Below are 17,588 nucleotides of genomic sequence, written 5' to 3'. Positions count from 1 at the left end.
GTACATGCTTTTATTGTGCAGAATACAGACTTCCTATTCAATTTACCAGGTTTTGTTATACATACAAGTAGGCATGCTCACTGTTCCTTCACGTGAGATGCCACCGAGCAGTGGAACTCATTAACAGCAGATAGTAACTAACTAATCAAAAAAACCAGAGAAATCTGCCAGCCCAGGTAGAATAGGAAACCAAATTTACACCTGACAAAAGGAGTAATTAGCGAGCTTAAAGACAACAGGAAATATCAGATGGGGCACAGAACGCATTAATAATTGATACACTAGAACTCTTTGTTATTCCCTTAGAGGGTTTCATTGTTATAACTGTTAAAGTGCATTTTTTATTAGATTACCCACTAAAAAAAGAAATTAAAAGCATCTTACCCATAACTATTCCAAAATGCTCACCTTTTTCTTCCCCCCCCCCTCGCCAAGACACAGTCTGAAAAGTTTTATCCATCATTTGCCAACTGAAGCACAGCTTTCAAAGAGCTGTTTACAAATAAGGAACTGAACTATTTATGGTGTCTCAGTTTTCACTTACCATCATCATTGTTTTGCTTTAAATGGTTTATCATATACTGAATGGGATCATCTGGCTTATGAATTAATAGTTCTTCAAGCATGTTCTGAAAATAAATAGGACAAAGTCAGAGGAAAATTTAACATAGCTATGCAGTCATGATAAGACTGCATTTTTACGGCAATGTTACAATGAGGATCTTAAGAAAATGAATAAGCATTTATAAACTCTTTAAGCCCCCTTTCATAGACAAAATTGAGACTATGAAACCTATTTTAGAGGATGAAAAACTGAAGTAAATCATGGTCAGAAGATTGCCAACAAAAAGAATAAGCCATTTGCTTTAACTTATTTATGATAAATACAGACACCAGAAAGGTTTGGCTTGAGCAGTCTGGCGTCGATAACGGTTGAGTCAGCATTGACATAAAAATCATACAAGGAGTTTCAAAACTACAGTCAAGTTAAATTAGTATCTCTGCAGGGCAAGTTAAAGCTCCTTCTCAAGCACATTCCCACAAGCTTCCGACTAGGCTAGGGGACTGCAGAACCGACAAGAGCTGCAGAAAACACAAAACCAACAACCAGTCAAAGGCACAAAAGCAGCACATCTCACTTTCGTAACTGTACTAGTCCTCCTCCCACATGAAAAACAATGGGGGGAGGAAGGGGGAAAAAAAGGCTTAAAGCATTTCCTTGAATGTCCTCGAATTAAATGTTTGAGGTTATACAGGGCCTTGCTTCAGCTCCCACCGATAGCAGTGTGGATCTTACGCTGATTTCAGTGAGGTTTGTAGCTTTACGGGCAGAGAAAGGAATAACGGTAAGAAACACTAACTCCATAGACTTTCTCACAAGACATTTCAGCACAGCCAAGAATTCTGCAATTAAAAATAAACATCAAACAGCAGCTAACGTTTTGACTTAAATTACCTACTGAAATGCTCACACTGGAATAGGATGTCTTTTTCTAAAAAATCAGTCATAACACTTTAATATTTGCAAGTAAATTCCATAAAGTCTGTATATTCCATAAAATTTTATCCTCTAACCAACTGGTTGTCTTTTATTGGAGTGGTCTGTTTTCCTTTTCTGCTTCATCCACTTCATTAGAATAATTAAAACACTCAATTTTGTTTATAAACTGTTTAAGGTGCAAGTTCTGATGCTTCAAGGTCTGGGTAGCACATAGCACAATGCAGGAAATTTGTATTTTTATTGGAAGCTGATTTAAAAATTATTACTTTCCAGCAACGTTTATTTAAACTAAGAAATCTGAATTTGGGACTACAATTACCAGCAGCTTTAAAAATAAAATACCTAGAAAATCTGATCTTACTGCAGTTCAAAATTGTTCAGGCTGACAATGACTGATACTTTCACTATTTCGTGCCCAAGTCCTACCCCCACTTCCATGCATGCTTCATTTCATCCAGTGTAATTTTACACGAGCAGTTCTGTTAATCTCTGGGGGAGGTTCACGGTTTGGGTCTCGTGTTTTAGGTTTCACATTTTGGGGTTTGTAAATGTTTAAGTTTAGGACAATAATTTCAAGTCATATGTGTTTGTATTATTATGTTGCTACAACACAATTGAAGCATGAAAAGAGCAACAGTGAGTAAATCCCATAAGTGTTTTATGCAATATGAGGACCTACAGCTGCATTCAATGCCTCATAGCATGCAAAACACACCATTTCCATTAAAAAAACCACAAATATTATGCCACACTGGTCATACTAAATGGCCTTGAAGTTACATGAAAAAAAGAAGAGAGCAGAAATAAGAAAAGGAAAGAAAAATAAGCATTTGTGTGCTTTCCAGTGAGATTTGAAAAAGCAAAAAGGCCTTATACATATAAATCCAAGTTTTGAGTCGAGTTCGCACCAGCACGCAGGGGGAGTCGTCTCCAACAAGTTCTAACAGAACAGCGCCTGGATATTTAGTCGCTGGCACAAATCTCCCCATGCTCGACAAAAGGGCTTTTTCCACACTTCTAGAACAAAACGTACCTTTCTCTAAGGCAGGGAAACCAATCTTGCTATTTACTGAAATCGCGATGTTAGAAGCGTGCTTCTTTTTCTTTATTTTAGACACGCATCTCCACAGAAAGGCCACAACCGCAGCAGGAACACATGGAGAAACAATTTTAAACGCATAATGCGGATCAAGGGGCTGCAGTGTGTCACCTCAGCAGCCTCTGCCTCAGGAAGGGCAAACCCCTTCATCTCGGCTTTTCCCGCTCGATCTGTTACTGCCGCCGCCTCCCTGTCCTGCCAAGCCTGCCTTGCCTTTCACGGAGCCAACACCTTTCCCCCACAGCCTGACACTTTCTTCCGCAAAAAAAATAACATATACGAACCCCAGCAATCCACAGGGTATTATTAAAATAAGTTAATTAATTAGGAGAGCCCCCGGCCGGTGCACCTTCCCTCAGACGGCGTCACCCATCCGCCCCTTTCCACAGGAGCCCGGTGCCGGCCGCTGGGGGAAATGGCGGCGGCGCTGCCCCCCGGGCGAGCCGCCCCGGCCGCCAGCGGAGGCCGTGAGGAAACTGGGCCGCCCCCCGCAGGGCCAGGCCGGCGGTGGCCCCGCACTGCCTCCCCACGCCCCGGAGGGGATGGAGGGGGGGAAGCCCCGCGGTGCCCCCGGGGCGGGCGCGGCCCGTTCACCTGCAGGAGACGGAAGAGCTCCCGCTCCTCCGCGTAGGCGCCCACCGGCGGCGGCCACGGCCGGGCGGGGGCGTCCATAGCCGCCCCTAGCAACCAGACCCGCCGCGCCGCTGCGTTGCTAAGGAGCGCGTCATCTCCCCGCGCCGCCGGAAGGCCCCACCCCACTCACCGCCTCCCTAACAGCAACGGGGGTGACGTCATCACAGGGCGACGCGCAGCGCCTCCCCGGCGGCGCGGTTGCCAGGGAGACGGCGGCGCGGTTGCCGGGGCGGCCGGGAGAGCCCGGCTGGCCGCTGCCCGCACCGGCCCCTCTCGGCGGGGCTGCCGGTAGGGAGGGCGGGCGGGAGGACGGGGCCTGGGGCGCTGGCGGGTCTCCGGCCGGCAGGCGGGACGGCGGGGGGGCCGGCGGCAGGGCCGGGAAACGCCAGCCCCCTGGGCAGGCCCGGCCTGGGCGGGCAGGGACGGGGGTGAACGGCGCCCCGGGCCTCCCCAGCTCCGGCGCTGCCTGTGCCGCCTGCCCAGCCGGCTTCACTTCGTGTCGGAGTTTTGAAGCCGCTTGGGCAATAGTTTTACAGCGGTAAGAGAAGCCGTGTGTCCCTCCGGCCCTTTCGCAGCCCTGTGTTTGATGCATTGCCACATTATGTTTACAATAGACCCACTAGGGTTTATGGCATCTGATTGTCAGTGCTCCCCTCTGGGTTCTCTACCTCTTTTTGCAGCATCGTTACTACCTCATTGACTTACTGTTTGGGGCTCTGGGAGTGCAGAGCTTTGACACAATGTATCTTCTCTTTTTTTCTTCTTTTTCCTTTTTTTTTTTTTCCTAAAGTTTTCCACTAACCTACACAATTCCAACTCAAGTGACAGATAGAGTTACATGTATAGAAATGCATAATTTCTAAAAAGTAGCTTCCTTTCTCTCCTTCTTTCCCAAAATCCAGGAGGGAGAAAACATGAATGAGGCAAAGGAGGCTCTAAGAAACATAGAGCAGAACTACAAGCTCTTCCTGCAGCAGCAGTTTACGTTTATCGGAGCACTGCAGCACACCCGAGAGAATGCACATGACATGATCAGACCTGTGGCAAGCATCAGCCAGGTACAAAGTATACAGCAAAAAGTTCTCTGCCGACGAGACCAGGGACCAATGCAGTGCTGTCACGCACTTGGGTCCAGTTCAGGGATGAATAAATGTTTTTACTAAGGGAAGATGCACAAAAACTCTCTAGTAACATTTGTGTGTAACTCTGCAAACCAGTGGCAGAAAGATTAAGTAGGGGAGAGAAATACCTGTGTTAGGTCTTCTCATTTGCAGAGAAGAAATTTTATTGCTGAGCATCACTTTATGATTTAGTTTAACGCCATCATTTCGCTGCTGAGGCATAGCCAGAAATACAGGGTACAAGAAAACAATCAAACCAAGCGTCCTTCCCCAGCCACACATGGAATCTGTAATCCTTAACTTGTAGTAGCCAGCATACTTGCCTCTTCCCCCTGGTATTGGTGCTGCTGTAGCTTTCTATAGTGCTTATTAAAAATAATGGCTGTGTTACAGAGGTAGGATGATGGATTGAGGGCTGAAAGTCCCAAGAGTGCTAGGGGTTTTCTGGGCTAGTAAGTGAATTGTCTAGGAATTTTTATAACATGGGATGCTTTAAGTAGTGCAGAGAACTTAGACCACCGGCAGACAGAGGGGGAAGAAAAATCTAAATAAAATTAGAATTGTGGATGTGAGAGAGCAGAACCCAGGCACAAAACCCAGACGGATGCCAAAGCCAGAGTGCAAGCCAAGCTGTTGTTAGGATTAGGACGCAGAAGTGAGCTGGTTGTCTTTGCTACGGGCTGACTTTCTTTAATGTAAGGGCTTTGCTCGTAACATTGAAGAGGACTGAGACAGACATTACACTGAACCATTTTTTTCCAAAAATAGGCATTGAGATTTTGTATAACATTATGCTGTTTTTAAAAGTGACAATATTTCAGTGGTATCGAGCAAGCTTGGACTCTACTTCTTGGCAAGGGTGGAAGGCTTGCTTGTTGCGGGGGGAAGCTCGTAGGTGACTTCAGCAATTCCATTGATCCACGGCACCATTTGTGATAGAGTAACAGGTGACATATTGGTGGCAAACTGTACTGCGGGGATAGCCCTGAGGGTGCAGCCACGTTACTCCTGGGGGAGGACGGGAAAGGGAAAAGAACAAGTTACTGGTGAGAACAGGGAGCAACTGGTGCAGCACGTACTGGTGACGCATTGTGCAGGAATTGAACCACTACCAAAGAAAGCTCACTGGGGACAAAACCAGACATCCATTGTATTTCACTGCCATTCTCCTGAATCAGCCCAACCCTGTTTTTAATTTTGCATTGGAGGGCATAAGAATAAAAGCAACAAATGCAGAAATATGCGTGCTTTCGGCATACAGCTGGCTTGACTGCCAGCTTTCTTGGGGTGTAAACATGGAAACTACAGGGGAAAAAAATGCACGTAGATGGGAATATACTGCATTTCTAGCCCCTAAAAGCTGTACGTGGTACCCTTTTCAGTGTCGAGTGACGACATTTCTCAGAGAAAAGAGGAGAGCATAGTAAGGTGGAAAGGTCGAGGAGCACACCATGGTAAGAGAATGGCAACAGCTCCTGAAGTCTTCTGGATGGAGTAGGGTATAAAATCAAATCCCAAGTGGTTTTGTGAGATGAGCTCCTCAGCCATTGCTTCATCCAGAGGCTGAAATCACCCAGCGAGTCCCTGCCCTGCAGAGCCTGGCTGTGCTCATGACACCGGCCCTGCGCAGGGGCTGTCAGTGAACTCCTCCGGCTGCAGCTCAGCTGCTCATCAGCAGGTGGGTAGTGCAGAGCTGGAGCCCTTGCAAGCCGTTGTTCCTGAAGTCCTGGTCCCCATCCTGGTTATACACGTGCGTTAACACTCTCTTGTTGATGCGGACAGCAAGGAGTCCTGTTATCCCATTGGTGAACATCCAGGCTAAAACGCTATTCTCTTTAGGACTATTTCTGCTCACAGCAGCAATAAAAAAATCCTGCCACTCACATAGACACAACGCTCAGCAAACAGTGTGGAAGGAGGAATCTGTAGTGGAAATGGACCCTTAGGGGCCATTTTTTATTTTTCTTACAAACCTGCTGAGGATTTGCCCAAGCACAGAGCATGACTTTTCTGTATGCAGGAACTGTACCGATGGTGGAACAGCTACTTCATTCTTGTCTTGAAATCTTACAGAAAGCACTGGAGATGTTAGAGTCCAGCTGACTAGAGTCCAGCTGCTCAGTATTTTGTATTCTGACCACTCGTGTCTGAAGTGCCTGTAATTTCTTTGGAGAAGATACTTAATCTCTTGGCATAACGTTTCATCACGCAATGCCATTCACTCTGAGTAACAAAAATGCTCAAGGCGAATAGGGAGTATCATTGCTGCAATAGGTTAGTAAGGACAATTTAGGTTAAATGGGTTTAGTTTGCAGTCACATCTAATGATGCCAAATAAAGAACCACAAAGAACACGTGATGCAAACCATCACTCTAAACCATTCCCAGTTTGGCCGCTGCCCTCACCTCCCACCCCACTCTGCCTCGGCAGAGCCATGGCAGTGGCAGAGGGTGCCCTGCTCAGAGCAGACCGAAAACTCCCCTCACACACAACCTGTTTCTGCAGCGCTTGCAGCGGAGCTGTGGTTTTGGCTGTGGTACTCCTACACGTCTTCGAAGAGGGAGGAAGGCTCACTGGTGTGCTGATGAGCAGATCCATCACGCCAGCCTTCTTCAATCGTGATGAATGACAAGCAAACATCTCAGGCATGCTCTCGAAATCTCAATACCCGCCGCTGTATTTGTAGTTTCCGCAGTGGCTCACACCTGCAGAGCCACAAGACAAAGCAGCTTCTTGGCATTAACCTAAGCAACTTTGCAGCACAATGTAATTTAACGTGCATGACCCTGTCTTTCCCCATGTACAGGTACAGTCCTACATGGACCATCACTGTAACAATTCCACGGACAGGCGCATCCTCAGCATGTTCCTAAACATCTGTAACGATCTAAGCAAGCTCTGCCACAAGCTGGAAACTGTGCATTCTGGTAACAACATAACCAACGGCATTTTGGAGAGATGCAAGATGCTCCTTAGCCACAGCAACGATCTGAGCGCCATCCGAGCTAAGTAGGTCTCTCCATCAGCTTACGTGGAGGCAGGTGTCAATGCTGGGGGACTGTCACAAGAACGCATATTCCCACTTCATCAATTCTGTTACGGCACCTTTCTGGCTTTAGTGAGGGTACAAGGTGCTACCCAGGTTACTATTCCAGCTGTTGGGAAAACATCGCAAGCCTCCGTTCACAAAAAGGGAGTTTGTTTGTTTATTTGATCCTTTTATTGGTGCATGGAAGGGCACATACAGGCAGGTTAGTACGCTGAAGTCGCATGCAACGCTCAGGCAGTTTACCTTCTCCTATTCCTGCTCTGCACGCAGCTAATTTTTGTAAGGCAAGTGTCTACATGCTCTTGAACCCTTCCAGGTCTAGCCCAGCAGCCAGGATGGTGCGTTTGGCATGACTCGTTTAGCAGGACGTAATTCTATCCGTGCCTTTTTGTTTGGGGGGAACTGGCTGTCTGTGCATTTCTGCTCTCCCAGGGGCTCTCCGGGTGCCCCTGTGGGCTCACCAGGGTCGCGTTGCTGGGTCTGCTCTGCCAACTGTTTCCTTCTGTCCCACAGATACCCCCACGCTGTTGTGAATCACCTGAGCTGTGATGAAGCAAAGAATCACTATGGAGGCGTGGTGAGCCTCATCCCCATCGTTCTAGACTGCGTGAAGGAGTGGGTAGCCCACGCTGAGAAGCTGCCACGGCGCACGCTGTATAATGTGAGTGGTGGAAGTGCTGTCTCTGAGAAGAGGGCACCCCAGGATGCAGCAGCTAGGGCAGCCATTTCCCAAACACCACCTTCTGTGCACCTCGAGGCTCAGGTCTCAACTAGTAACAAAGATAACGTACAAGTGCAGGAGAGTGTGCATGTCCGGAAGAAGAACCTAAATGACACAGAAAATCACAGCGGGAAACTTAAAGGTCCCTGGAAACCCCCAGGTAGACACGCCTTTTAAAGGATCAAGGTTCACGCATCTTCTGCTTACCATCTTTAATCAGGTGCCCGATTCAAGACAGTGAAATGAATACTAGAGATTCTGCCTATCCGAGTGTTTCTGAGGAGTTAGCTCTGTAAGCCAGCCCTGACCAGACACATACTCTCCCTTGCTGATGTTTCCACTCTCCTACTTAAAGTCGTACCCCAACAGAAGTAGCTGTAACACTACAGCTGGTCCCTTTGACCAGCGCTGTGGTGAGAGCAGGGGACAGTCAGGAGCAATCAGGTTCTAATCGCTCAGATATGAATCTTAGGCAAGCTGCTTGAAATGGGATTTCACACGTTCTCATTTCTGAGGAGCACCCGCTCACTGGCTGAAGCCGGAGGTGTAAAGAACCTGCACGTCTGAAGGACAGGATGCAGAGCAGCAAAAGCCTCTCAGTATAGATTCAGATATTTGTTTGAGGTTCGGTCTTGTCCCTGAAGTTCCCTCACCCCCAGTGAAATTGCCTGGTTATTTGGATCAAAGAATCAAAGTCTACAGGACACTAATGATATCTCCCTTACATGCCACTGGCTACGGGAAAGGTCAGCGCGCTTTAGCTGCACCGACCGCGCTCTGCTGCATCCTCCTTGCAGGTTCTCACGCCATCGCCAGAACACACCTCTCAGAACATCTTCCCTTAAACGTTTGACTCCTCTGCTGCCAGAGCTAGAGATGCAAAGGAGGACAAACTTCACTTTGCTCTTAGTTTGGTGTACAGACAATATCCCAACTTGAATAAAACACCCCTGTCCTCCCCAGAGCTCTGCAAAGCCAACAAAGTCATTTCTCGTCGATGCGATTCATGGGAATCTGGCGGGAGCAGAGAGACTGAGAGAGCTGTGGCCATTTTCAGACCATTCCTTTTCAAGTTGCAAGTTAAAATGTCTGTGCTTTCCCTTTTTTGAGATGAGGACCTGGCTTGCCTGGCTTTCAAGGATGTTACGAGGCTTAGTTCATTAAAACTGCAAGGCGTTTGAAACAGTCTCATGCTGCTTTTATACCAGCACTTTGCGATTCCAGCACAGTGACTTTGGATCAGGGCTGAGAACAGCTTTACTTCCAGTTTGCTTAGGGAGGGTCAGCAGAGTCCCAGCTCTCCCCAGTCCCTGGAGCTGGTGTGCGTTTTTGGTGGTGCTTCTATTCAAGCACTGTTAGGTACAAACTTCAGATCTCAGTAATGCGGCGTCTTCCCTGTATCTGACTGCTCTTTTCCCCTCACACAGGCAAATTAGCTCCTGTTCTTTGCTTCTTGCTGGAAGACACTCCTGAATAAACAATTTCCCCTTGCGTAACTGGCTCAGTTTGCTAAAATTGTGAGATAGCTTTTGCCTTAAAATGAGCAGATTTTGGCAACAAGCAGCCAAAAAAGAAGGGAGAATTAATGCAGAGGAGGGAGCACAGGAAGGAACGTTAGCTCAGATGAAATGGGAAGTATTTTCAGGAGCATTTGTATTCCTCACATAACCCCACCTTCTTTGGCACTTTTTTCCCTTCCCCTATCCACGTGTGCTGCAATGCAAGACATCTGCCCACGCTGCAGCAGAAGCCTATTTTTAGGAGACATCATGACCTGACTGAATCGAACCTCGCTGAATTCAGAACGGTAACGACGTTTGCCAGGGTCACACAGAGACTCCCAGGCACTGCTGGGGCCACGGCCAGCAAAATGTGACTGTCGCCCTCTTGGGCTTTAGTTGAGCGCCCTGTTGCAGAGGCAGCTTCAGGCAGAGGCATCAAAGTTGCTCGCAGCCGCCCTGTTGTGTTTCACGCTGCAAAGACAAGTGTCCGATGACAGCTGCTGTCTCGGAAAGTTTTTCAGAACAAGTACACGCTCCGTGGGCACCGGGGGACACAAGAGACGCCATTCCCAGATCTTGTTTCCAACCTTCGTCACCCCATCATATAGTTTAAACTTGAACACGCAGGCTCTGATGAGACCAAAATTATCCTCCAGTTTGTAGTTCATTTTCAGCTTTCACAGCACAAATTGAGGGTCAGGACAGTCCCATCGAACCCTGCCTACCACCTCCCCACCCTGCTGCTCAAAATGCTGATGCAGTTGTCCATTTGCGCTTCATCGAGGTCGCGATACATGCAAGAAACACAATTCCCAAACCTTAATAATAATTTCTGCCCTGGCCTTATCCTTTCAATCAGTCTTAAGCAGACAAAAATTTAAGACACGAGCAGAAAAATGAGTGCATAAAACTTGCAATCTGAGGCTTGGTAATGACATGACCAGAATCTGTTGGAAGACTGCGAAGTTAAGTCTCACAAAAACATCTAGACAAATTACTTAATTTCCATACAAGTTCCCCTCTTCCAGAGTGGATGGACACTTCAAAAGACAAAAAGATACAGCAAGAATTGTTTTTCTCTATTACAAATCAAGCTGTTTGAAGAATTTACATAAACAGGATGTAAATGCCAAACACAGAAGTGCAATAAAGTTCTACTTTAGCCTCCGTGAGCATAAAATTCCAAGACACACAGTAAGAAACCAGGCAGGGCACCAAACTGACTCACCTAGGGATCTGCCAGGTGGCCCGGGAAATAAATGCTGCTTTTTCATTCAAAGACTGAAATAAAAACATGGGCTGGTAGTAGACGATCTCAACAGAACCCTGGTGTCTGCGGGCTATAAATTACCTCTGTGCTCCCCTGGATTCAGCGAAGGGTCAAGCCAGGCTTCTCTCAGCCTGTAGCGGGGCCAGGATGCCCTGTACGTTACGCACCTGGTCCCAGGTCCCCCAGGCCGAGCCGGGGGGGCTCAGCTCGGACCCCGCGGAGTGTGGGGTGCTGGTGGGCTCTGACGGGAACGGGGGGGGCGATTCAAGGGGGAGGGGAAACTCGGCATCCCCAAAAAATGTCATTAAAGCCGACGCGGAGCGAAGTGGCGGCGTCGTGGGGCCTCTAGTGGCCGCGGCCCGCAGGCGGCGGGGCGAGCTGGGGGGCGAGCGGGGCCAGGGCTGCCCCGGGCCGGGCTCCCCGCACCCTCCCGTTAGCGTGCAGCGGGCAAAGGCTCTCAAAAGCCATTTTTAACAAGTTCCGACAACCCGGCCCCGAATCGAGAGGGACTTCTGAGGTTTGCACAGGGGCTGCGGCCCCGGGAGACGGGGGCGGCTGCGGGACCACCCCCCCCGCGGCCGGGATTTGAGGAGCGCCGCGGGCTGTGCCCGTCCCCGTCCCCGTCCCCGTCCGTCAGGTCGCCGCATGCAGCGGGACGGCTCTGCTTTCCGAAGCCTGCTGGCCTCAGCGCGGGGCGCAGCACCGCTCCGAGCCGAGTAACGGGCCAAAGGCGAGCGGCGGCCGCTGAGGCGAGGCAGGGAGCGCCTGGAAGAATCCCGACACAGAGCCTGGCAGACGCTGAAGATCGGCCAGCGAGTCCCGCGCTACAGCCTGCGCTTGGACTGAAGAAGGGCTTCAAGGCCAAACCAAGCAGCGCTCGCAGACACCGAAATCACAAAGACCATCGGTCCAAATTATTTGGAATAAAGTTCTGTCTGAAAAGTAAAGCCTATGTGAACGTTAACTAAGCTTTACTCGTGAAGCCCCTGCACGGATGATATAGCTCAACTCCCGCTGATATTCTAAGCTATTTTGTAACCACTTGCTTTTGAAATCCACCATTGCACCAGCAGCTAGGTAGCTTCAATAAATTAAGATCAATGAGCAGATACTTTAAATTCAGGAAATAAAATTATTTCCTTCCCTCATGACTACTGCATGTTTACTGCTGGGTTATGAGCTACCAAACGTACTACCTCGCAGTAGTAAGGAAGGTACTCTGTTTGTACCCTGGTGCATATATTGCTGTGGGAGATATATATGTAAAGTTTTTTTGGTTTTTTTTTTTTTTTTTTTTTTTTTACACTGACACATGCAGCTTTTCCATGCTAAGCTTGTTCAGGGATATGCAAAATGCATTTAAAATAAAGTAACGGCAAGTCAAAGTCCCTTTCTGCTTTGTTTTCATTTTACTTACACCATGCTGTGGAACTCACCCCAATGCAGAAGGCCCAAAGACAACCCCAAGAAAACGTTTATGGTAACTTTTACATAAAGTTCTCCATAAGCACCAAAGCGTGTTCACAAACAGAGTGTATGTCGCTCCCGCCATCCCCCTGCACGTGTTGTTCAAATTTATGATTTACACTCAGTCCTCAACTGGAATGGCGAGGTTCATGGATGAACTTCTAAATTGCTTTGAGCAACCTTTCAAATATTCATTTATTTCAGAAAAAAAAAACAACCCAAAAAACAAACCAGTAAGGAAGTGCCAGGCTGGAAAAAAGAAAAAACCAAAATAAGAAAATCCCCTTAACCTACCGGGTTAAACTTACAGTAAAATGGCCCCAAAGTTCCTTCGGTTTGAGAGACTGTTCTCCTGCGTGTGCAGTGACTCTTGAGCAGGTACAGACGGGAAAAGCACGTTGACGGGACAGAGCGGGGCGGCCACATTCCGACAGTGTCCCCAGCTTTGCAAACAAGAGTCTCCGACATTTTCAGCTATTAATTTGTCTCATCACTGTGCAGTCTCGACTACACGAACAACGCCAGGCAGAGAGCTAAAACGCAGATTTGCAGTACTGGATTGTTTGCAGTTAATTTATGGATTATACCGGCATGTCGTGGTTGAGTTTGTTTTTCAACAGAAGAGAAACGGCTTTGGCTCCATGCAGAAAAGTGAGCTGCTAACAAAGAACCCTGTGCAAAAAGGGGCAGAACCACTTCTCTGCTCCGTACGATGCACATCCTGGAAGACGCTTCGCTACTGAACTTGTTTCTGCACGTTTTGTCTCAGCACGGCCCGGTCCCAAAGAGGTCGGCTTGCAGGGAATTTAACACAGAGTAGTGCAAAACAATACATTTTATTTGTTCACAGTTAAACACAAGCAACTGCCTTGACATTTTAGAACATTCTAATAAGGACAGCAAAACCTCCTTTTGGTTTAAGTTCTCTTTTAGCTTACGATTGTACCATTTCCTCGTATTTCATATTTATGGCATTTAATGTGGATTGTTTAACATGCTTACAAAGAGCGAGGCAGGGAACAGATTAACTTGACAAAGACAGCAATTTTAGATTTAACTAAAAGCAGTCAGTTAAAAAAATCTGTTTCCACTTCACTGATGGGACCCCTTCAAACAAACTGCAAGTTAACTACATACAGCAGATCCATGATTTTTTAGAGACTTACAAAAAAAATTGCAAAATTTGTTCCTCCATAATCTTTGTGGTCCATAAACAAACCTAAAGTGGTTTCCATTACTATCCCGGTGCTAAAATCCTTTTTAAAAGAAGAAAAAAAAAAAAGCCACCTTATCAATGAGCTTGCATTACCGCCAGGGCATTTTTGTAACCGACAACAAAAACCGCCTCTCCTCAGAACAAGTGAAGTCATCGCATACAGCAAGATACCTTTTTGGGCTCGGCAAAGCAGAAGGACGGGCTAACGAACACAACGGCATCCGACAGCTGAGCCGGCCCTTCACGGGCAACGAGCAAACCGTTCACTCCTGGGGCTGGGACCCGGTGGGGCAAGGGGCAGGAAACCTCCAAATCTTACCGAAACATACGCTACCACGTTTGCTACCACTAAGTCTTAGAAAGCCTATAGACATGTCGACAAAACCAGTCTGTCACTTACAACCAACTCTCTATTTTCTATTCCATGCAGATTCGAGCTTTGACAAAACCACTGAAGTTCACCTTTACTTTCAGAGTTAGGACTGACCAACCGCAAGGACACTGAGAATAATTCAGACAGGCAGAAATGTATTTAGACCCTCGCTGTTATGGAAGAAGCAGAAATGGGAGGAAAAGTAGTGTCAAGTGCAAGTTAGCATATTGCCAGCCGCTTTGACAGAGTCCTGTTCCTACTCAGGTTAAGAAGGCATGTGGACTACAAGTGCAAGTGTACTTGGACTCGATCCATATGTGAGACGACTCTTCAACAGCAGCTGCCACCCACAGAATGTTTAAGAAAAGAGGCCGCGTGTGACGCAGGGTAGCTGTGAAGCCTGATACGTCTAAGTACGCCCGGACCCAGACATATCTAACATTTAAAACAAGCACACTGCCTTCCTAACAGCGGGCTCTGTTCCGTCTTGAAGGAGATTGAGTCTGACCACTGACAAGCCCTGATCCCACAATCCTCCTTCACAGAAGGCTCATCATTGACTTAAAACATGATTAACGCAGAAAGGCTTCACGACAGAATTCTGATTCTCAGTTTGAGCAGGCTTCCTCCTCAGCCTTGTCTTCTAAGGAAAGAGGATGAGGGTGAAGGGGAGATACCCAGAGCCAAACTGACACTGCTGAGCTGAAAAATGTGCTGCAGTCTGAGCAGAACAGCTCTCAAAGGAAACCACAGTCCGTAAGTCAAGCCTGAAAACCTATTCCCAGGAAGAATTAAGCCAATTTCTTGGACTCAAAACACCGTGGTCTTGCTCAGACTGGGAACAAAGACCAGAACCATGAAGGAGGGTCAGGCGGCACAAGTATCTCCCTGATTAGAGAAACCAATGCTCTTCTGCAGATCTTCGTAAGCTTGCAATTCTACACACGTGTTCTGCACGCTCCCCCTACTTCAGTAAAGCTTCCTTTTCCCTCTTCTCCCACCCCAACTGCTTTCCCACACGAACCAGCCTGAGGTCAGGACCGGTCTGTCAGGCAAACACTTAAAATACCAAAAAGATCAGAAGCTAGTGTTTTAACAAATCTTCAGCACATACGGTCTTGTCTGCATTACAAGCTCCAGCTCCTTATTAAGTGTCTGTTCAAATGCAACTTTCCAGGAAATGTTAAGGACAATATAAACAATGATCATGAATTAGGGTGAATTAATCGTTTTGCAGAGGTACACTGTTCTTTAAACATTTAGGTATTCAATCAGAGTCCAACTTAGTGAAGACTGGGCTCTGAGGGATGTGGGACAGTGGACAGGCAAAACAGAGACCTTTAGATGAATGCACTAGAAATTCTAGTGCTGCTTCTCTCCAGGATGAAAGCAACCGAAGTCACCCGGACAGGCAGCACAATTAACTGCTCTAAATTGGAAGCTTGCAAGGAAATACAAAGCATTCAGAGTGGATTCACAAATGTTAATTTGGCCTCATATTGCACTCAAGTTCATAAACGCAGCCACTCAACTAGGGACAGGGAGAAAGGGAAAAAATACTTGCAAATGCTAACAGTTGTCCCTTCAAATTAGTACACGCTGCTAAGGCCTGAATTTGAGAAAGAAGCAGGAGTTAGGCTGGGCGTTTCACTTCCAGACCCAAAAATCCACTTTGCATTCGTTCAGCAGCCTTTTTCCGTTTCTGGACATCAATCCTATTCCGCTGCACGAGCTAGCTGCTCAGACCAAAGAAACAGAAAAGCTTTTAGTTAAACTTGCATTCACGCCTCCTGTTCTATGCCAAGAATATGAAAATAACACTGATTGACTATCTTCCTTTTTAACTGTGGTCATGATGAGTTTCATTGTAGTCCATGATATGAAGCTGTCCAACACTGCTTTCCTGGATCTTAGGCGAGAGGCTAAGGTTATCGGGGCTTGGAGGGGCCTTTGTCTCCATGTTCGGATCTTTACATAGTTCAGTCTTTAGAGCATCAGAAAGCCTGCTGATGGTTACACCCTCCTCATCACACTGGCTCTCACTCTTGTTGCGAAATAATTCTCGTGCCTTCATTCCGAGGAAGCTCTTGGAGCTGGGGAGTGAACCTACAGTCAGTGGGACAGTAGTCGAGGGCTCCAGCAACACGGATGTCTCCCAGCGGCTGCTGAATCTCTGATTCTGGGGTTTTTCTGGGGTGGAGAGCTCACTGCTGCTGCCACCCTTACTGCTACTGCTACCTCGAGTGCTGGGAGGTTTGGTCTCTCCATTTCTACCAATTGTTTCTTCACTGTATCCCGCCACAGTATCTTCGTTACCACAATCCAGCCTGTTTTGGGAAGAGAGAGGATTCAGTGCCAAGAAAACTGCAGCAACCGTGTACAACTGAAGGAGAAACGGTTGGGAAGGCAGGTTACTTCGATTACTTTCCATTTCTGCCACTGCAGAGGTACTTTAACAGTTTCCCTTTCACCGTTTTGTAGCAAAGCAGAAGTGACAGAGGATAACCAGAAAGGTAAGTGTCACACACACAGCTTTGCAACACCCAGCGTTTCAAGTCCCAAACTGACAATAATCCCAAAGCAGAACGGAACTGGATCCTGATCCGTTTAGGTAAAGGAGGATATCTATACAGCTTCCTTGGATCCTAGACCTTTCTTTTACCTAACCCAAGCCCAGGTGATCACCATAAATCTGCTGGCAGTGCAGGAAGTTCTCCTGATGCTGTAGCAGAATTTGGTGTAGGAAGAAAAGGTATGAACTGAGGGAAAGTAGAGCACTCCCAAGACACTACAGGTCGACCTATGTAAAACAGCTACTTAACAGAAGGGTAACAATTTGAATGTTAAAGAGAGCGGTCTATGAGACAAACCAGAGGTTTCTCTCAAACTTTGAGTAACGGTTCAGCTGTCTGAAAAGTACTTCATGAGCACTTCCAGTTTTGTCAACGACTCAGTAACCTGGGCAGAGTCTGTAAAAGGGGGAGTAACAGAAATATTTTGAGATGACGCATCCAAGTGCTGGGAATTCCACAAGGACATCAACTTCCAAGGAGCTGGTCATGAGTCCAGCATATTTTACATCATCACCCTTACCTTTCTTCTGCTGCTTCAGCTGCTTCTGCTCTTTCATCTTCAAGTTTTTTCAGTAGGCTGCTCTTCTCCAGCCGGCCAAACAGATCCAAGATCTCCAGCTCAAATGCCTGTGTGATTCTTTTCTGGGCCTTGTACCTACTTTCTACTGCTTGCAGCTGACCTCTGAACAGAAAAAGAAACCGAGAACCATCAGGTTCAGTGTTTCCAGATTCTGCACAACTATGACGGTGCATCTGTCAACGCACAGTTAAAATTTTACATAGGAAGCTCCTACCTTGCTTGGATTTTGACATCTTCTAGGTATTTCTTTTGCTCCAAGAAGAGGTGGTCCTTTTTAGCAAGCTGAGATTCCAGTTCAGCTATCCGTTTCTGGGAAGCATCAAGCCTTTGGCTTTGCTGTTGAACACACAATTTTGCCTTCTCCAGTTCTTTCCGAAAAGCAGCGTGCAACATTTCAACCTCCTCGAAGGAAAGAACACAATGTTAAAGTATAATTTGTGCATTATTTTCATTAATATTTAGACATGTTTCTGATGCTATAA

The 17,588-nt window shown here is 47.1% G+C and overlaps 3 protein-coding genes across 24 annotated transcripts in view; 1 reads left to right on the top strand and 2 right to left on the bottom strand.

The window, feature by feature from the left end:
* The window catches only part of AK8 (adenylate kinase 8), a 75,513-nt gene extending 72,162 nt beyond the window's left edge, over positions 1-3,351 (bottom strand). For 4 of the 11 annotated variants that reach the window (XM_074608313.1, XM_074608315.1, XM_074608309.1 and 1 more), the window contains exons 1-2: positions 3,195-3,329; positions 545-629 (exon numbers count right to left, since the gene is read on the bottom strand). In XM_074608313.1, coding sequence (XP_074464414.1) covers positions 545-629; positions 3,195-3,272 — 163 coding nt within the window. In that variant the 5' untranslated portion in view covers positions 3,273-3,329. Of the gene's footprint in view, positions 1-544; positions 630-2,534; positions 3,136-3,194 lie in introns of those variants that run through there. The other 7 variants (XM_074608306.1, XM_074608310.1, XM_074608307.1 and 4 more) reach the window with 7 other exon arrangements.
* Positions 3,352-3,393: 42 nt separating this feature from the next.
* On the top strand, positions 3,394-10,930 carry SPACA9 (sperm acrosome associated 9). The gene is made up of 4 exons (XM_074608571.1): positions 3,394-3,521; positions 4,136-4,291; positions 7,162-7,364; positions 7,918-10,930. Exons 2-4 carry the CDS (start codon positions 4,148-4,150, stop codon positions 8,300-8,302), a joined length of 732 nt encoding a protein of 243 aa, XP_074464672.1. The 5' UTR covers positions 3,394-3,521; positions 4,136-4,147; the 3' UTR covers positions 8,303-10,930.
* Positions 10,931-13,181: 2,251 nt separating this feature from the next.
* The window catches only part of TSC1 (TSC complex subunit 1), a 52,654-nt gene continuing 48,247 nt past the window's right edge, over positions 13,182-17,588 (bottom strand). For 11 of the 12 annotated variants that reach the window (XM_074609285.1, XM_074609283.1, XM_074609290.1 and 8 more), the window contains 3 exons: positions 17,321-17,508; positions 17,047-17,208; positions 13,182-16,280 (listed from right to left, as the gene is read on the bottom strand). In XM_074609285.1, coding sequence (XP_074465386.1) covers positions 15,794-16,280; positions 17,047-17,208; positions 17,321-17,508 — 837 coding nt within the window. In that variant the 3' untranslated portion in view covers positions 13,182-15,793. The remainder of the gene's footprint in view (positions 16,281-17,046; positions 17,209-17,320; positions 17,509-17,588) is intronic. The other variant, XM_074609289.1, reaches the window with a different exon arrangement.

This window comes from Larus michahellis, chromosome 15 (genome assembly GCF_964199755.1).
Source record: "Larus michahellis chromosome 15, bLarMic1.1, whole genome shotgun sequence".
In the NCBI taxonomy this organism is placed as follows: domain Eukaryota; kingdom Metazoa; phylum Chordata; class Aves; order Charadriiformes; family Laridae; genus Larus; species Larus michahellis.
Note: the sequence above shows the minus strand (reverse complement) of the source record. Positions and strands in the feature narration are given on the sequence as shown.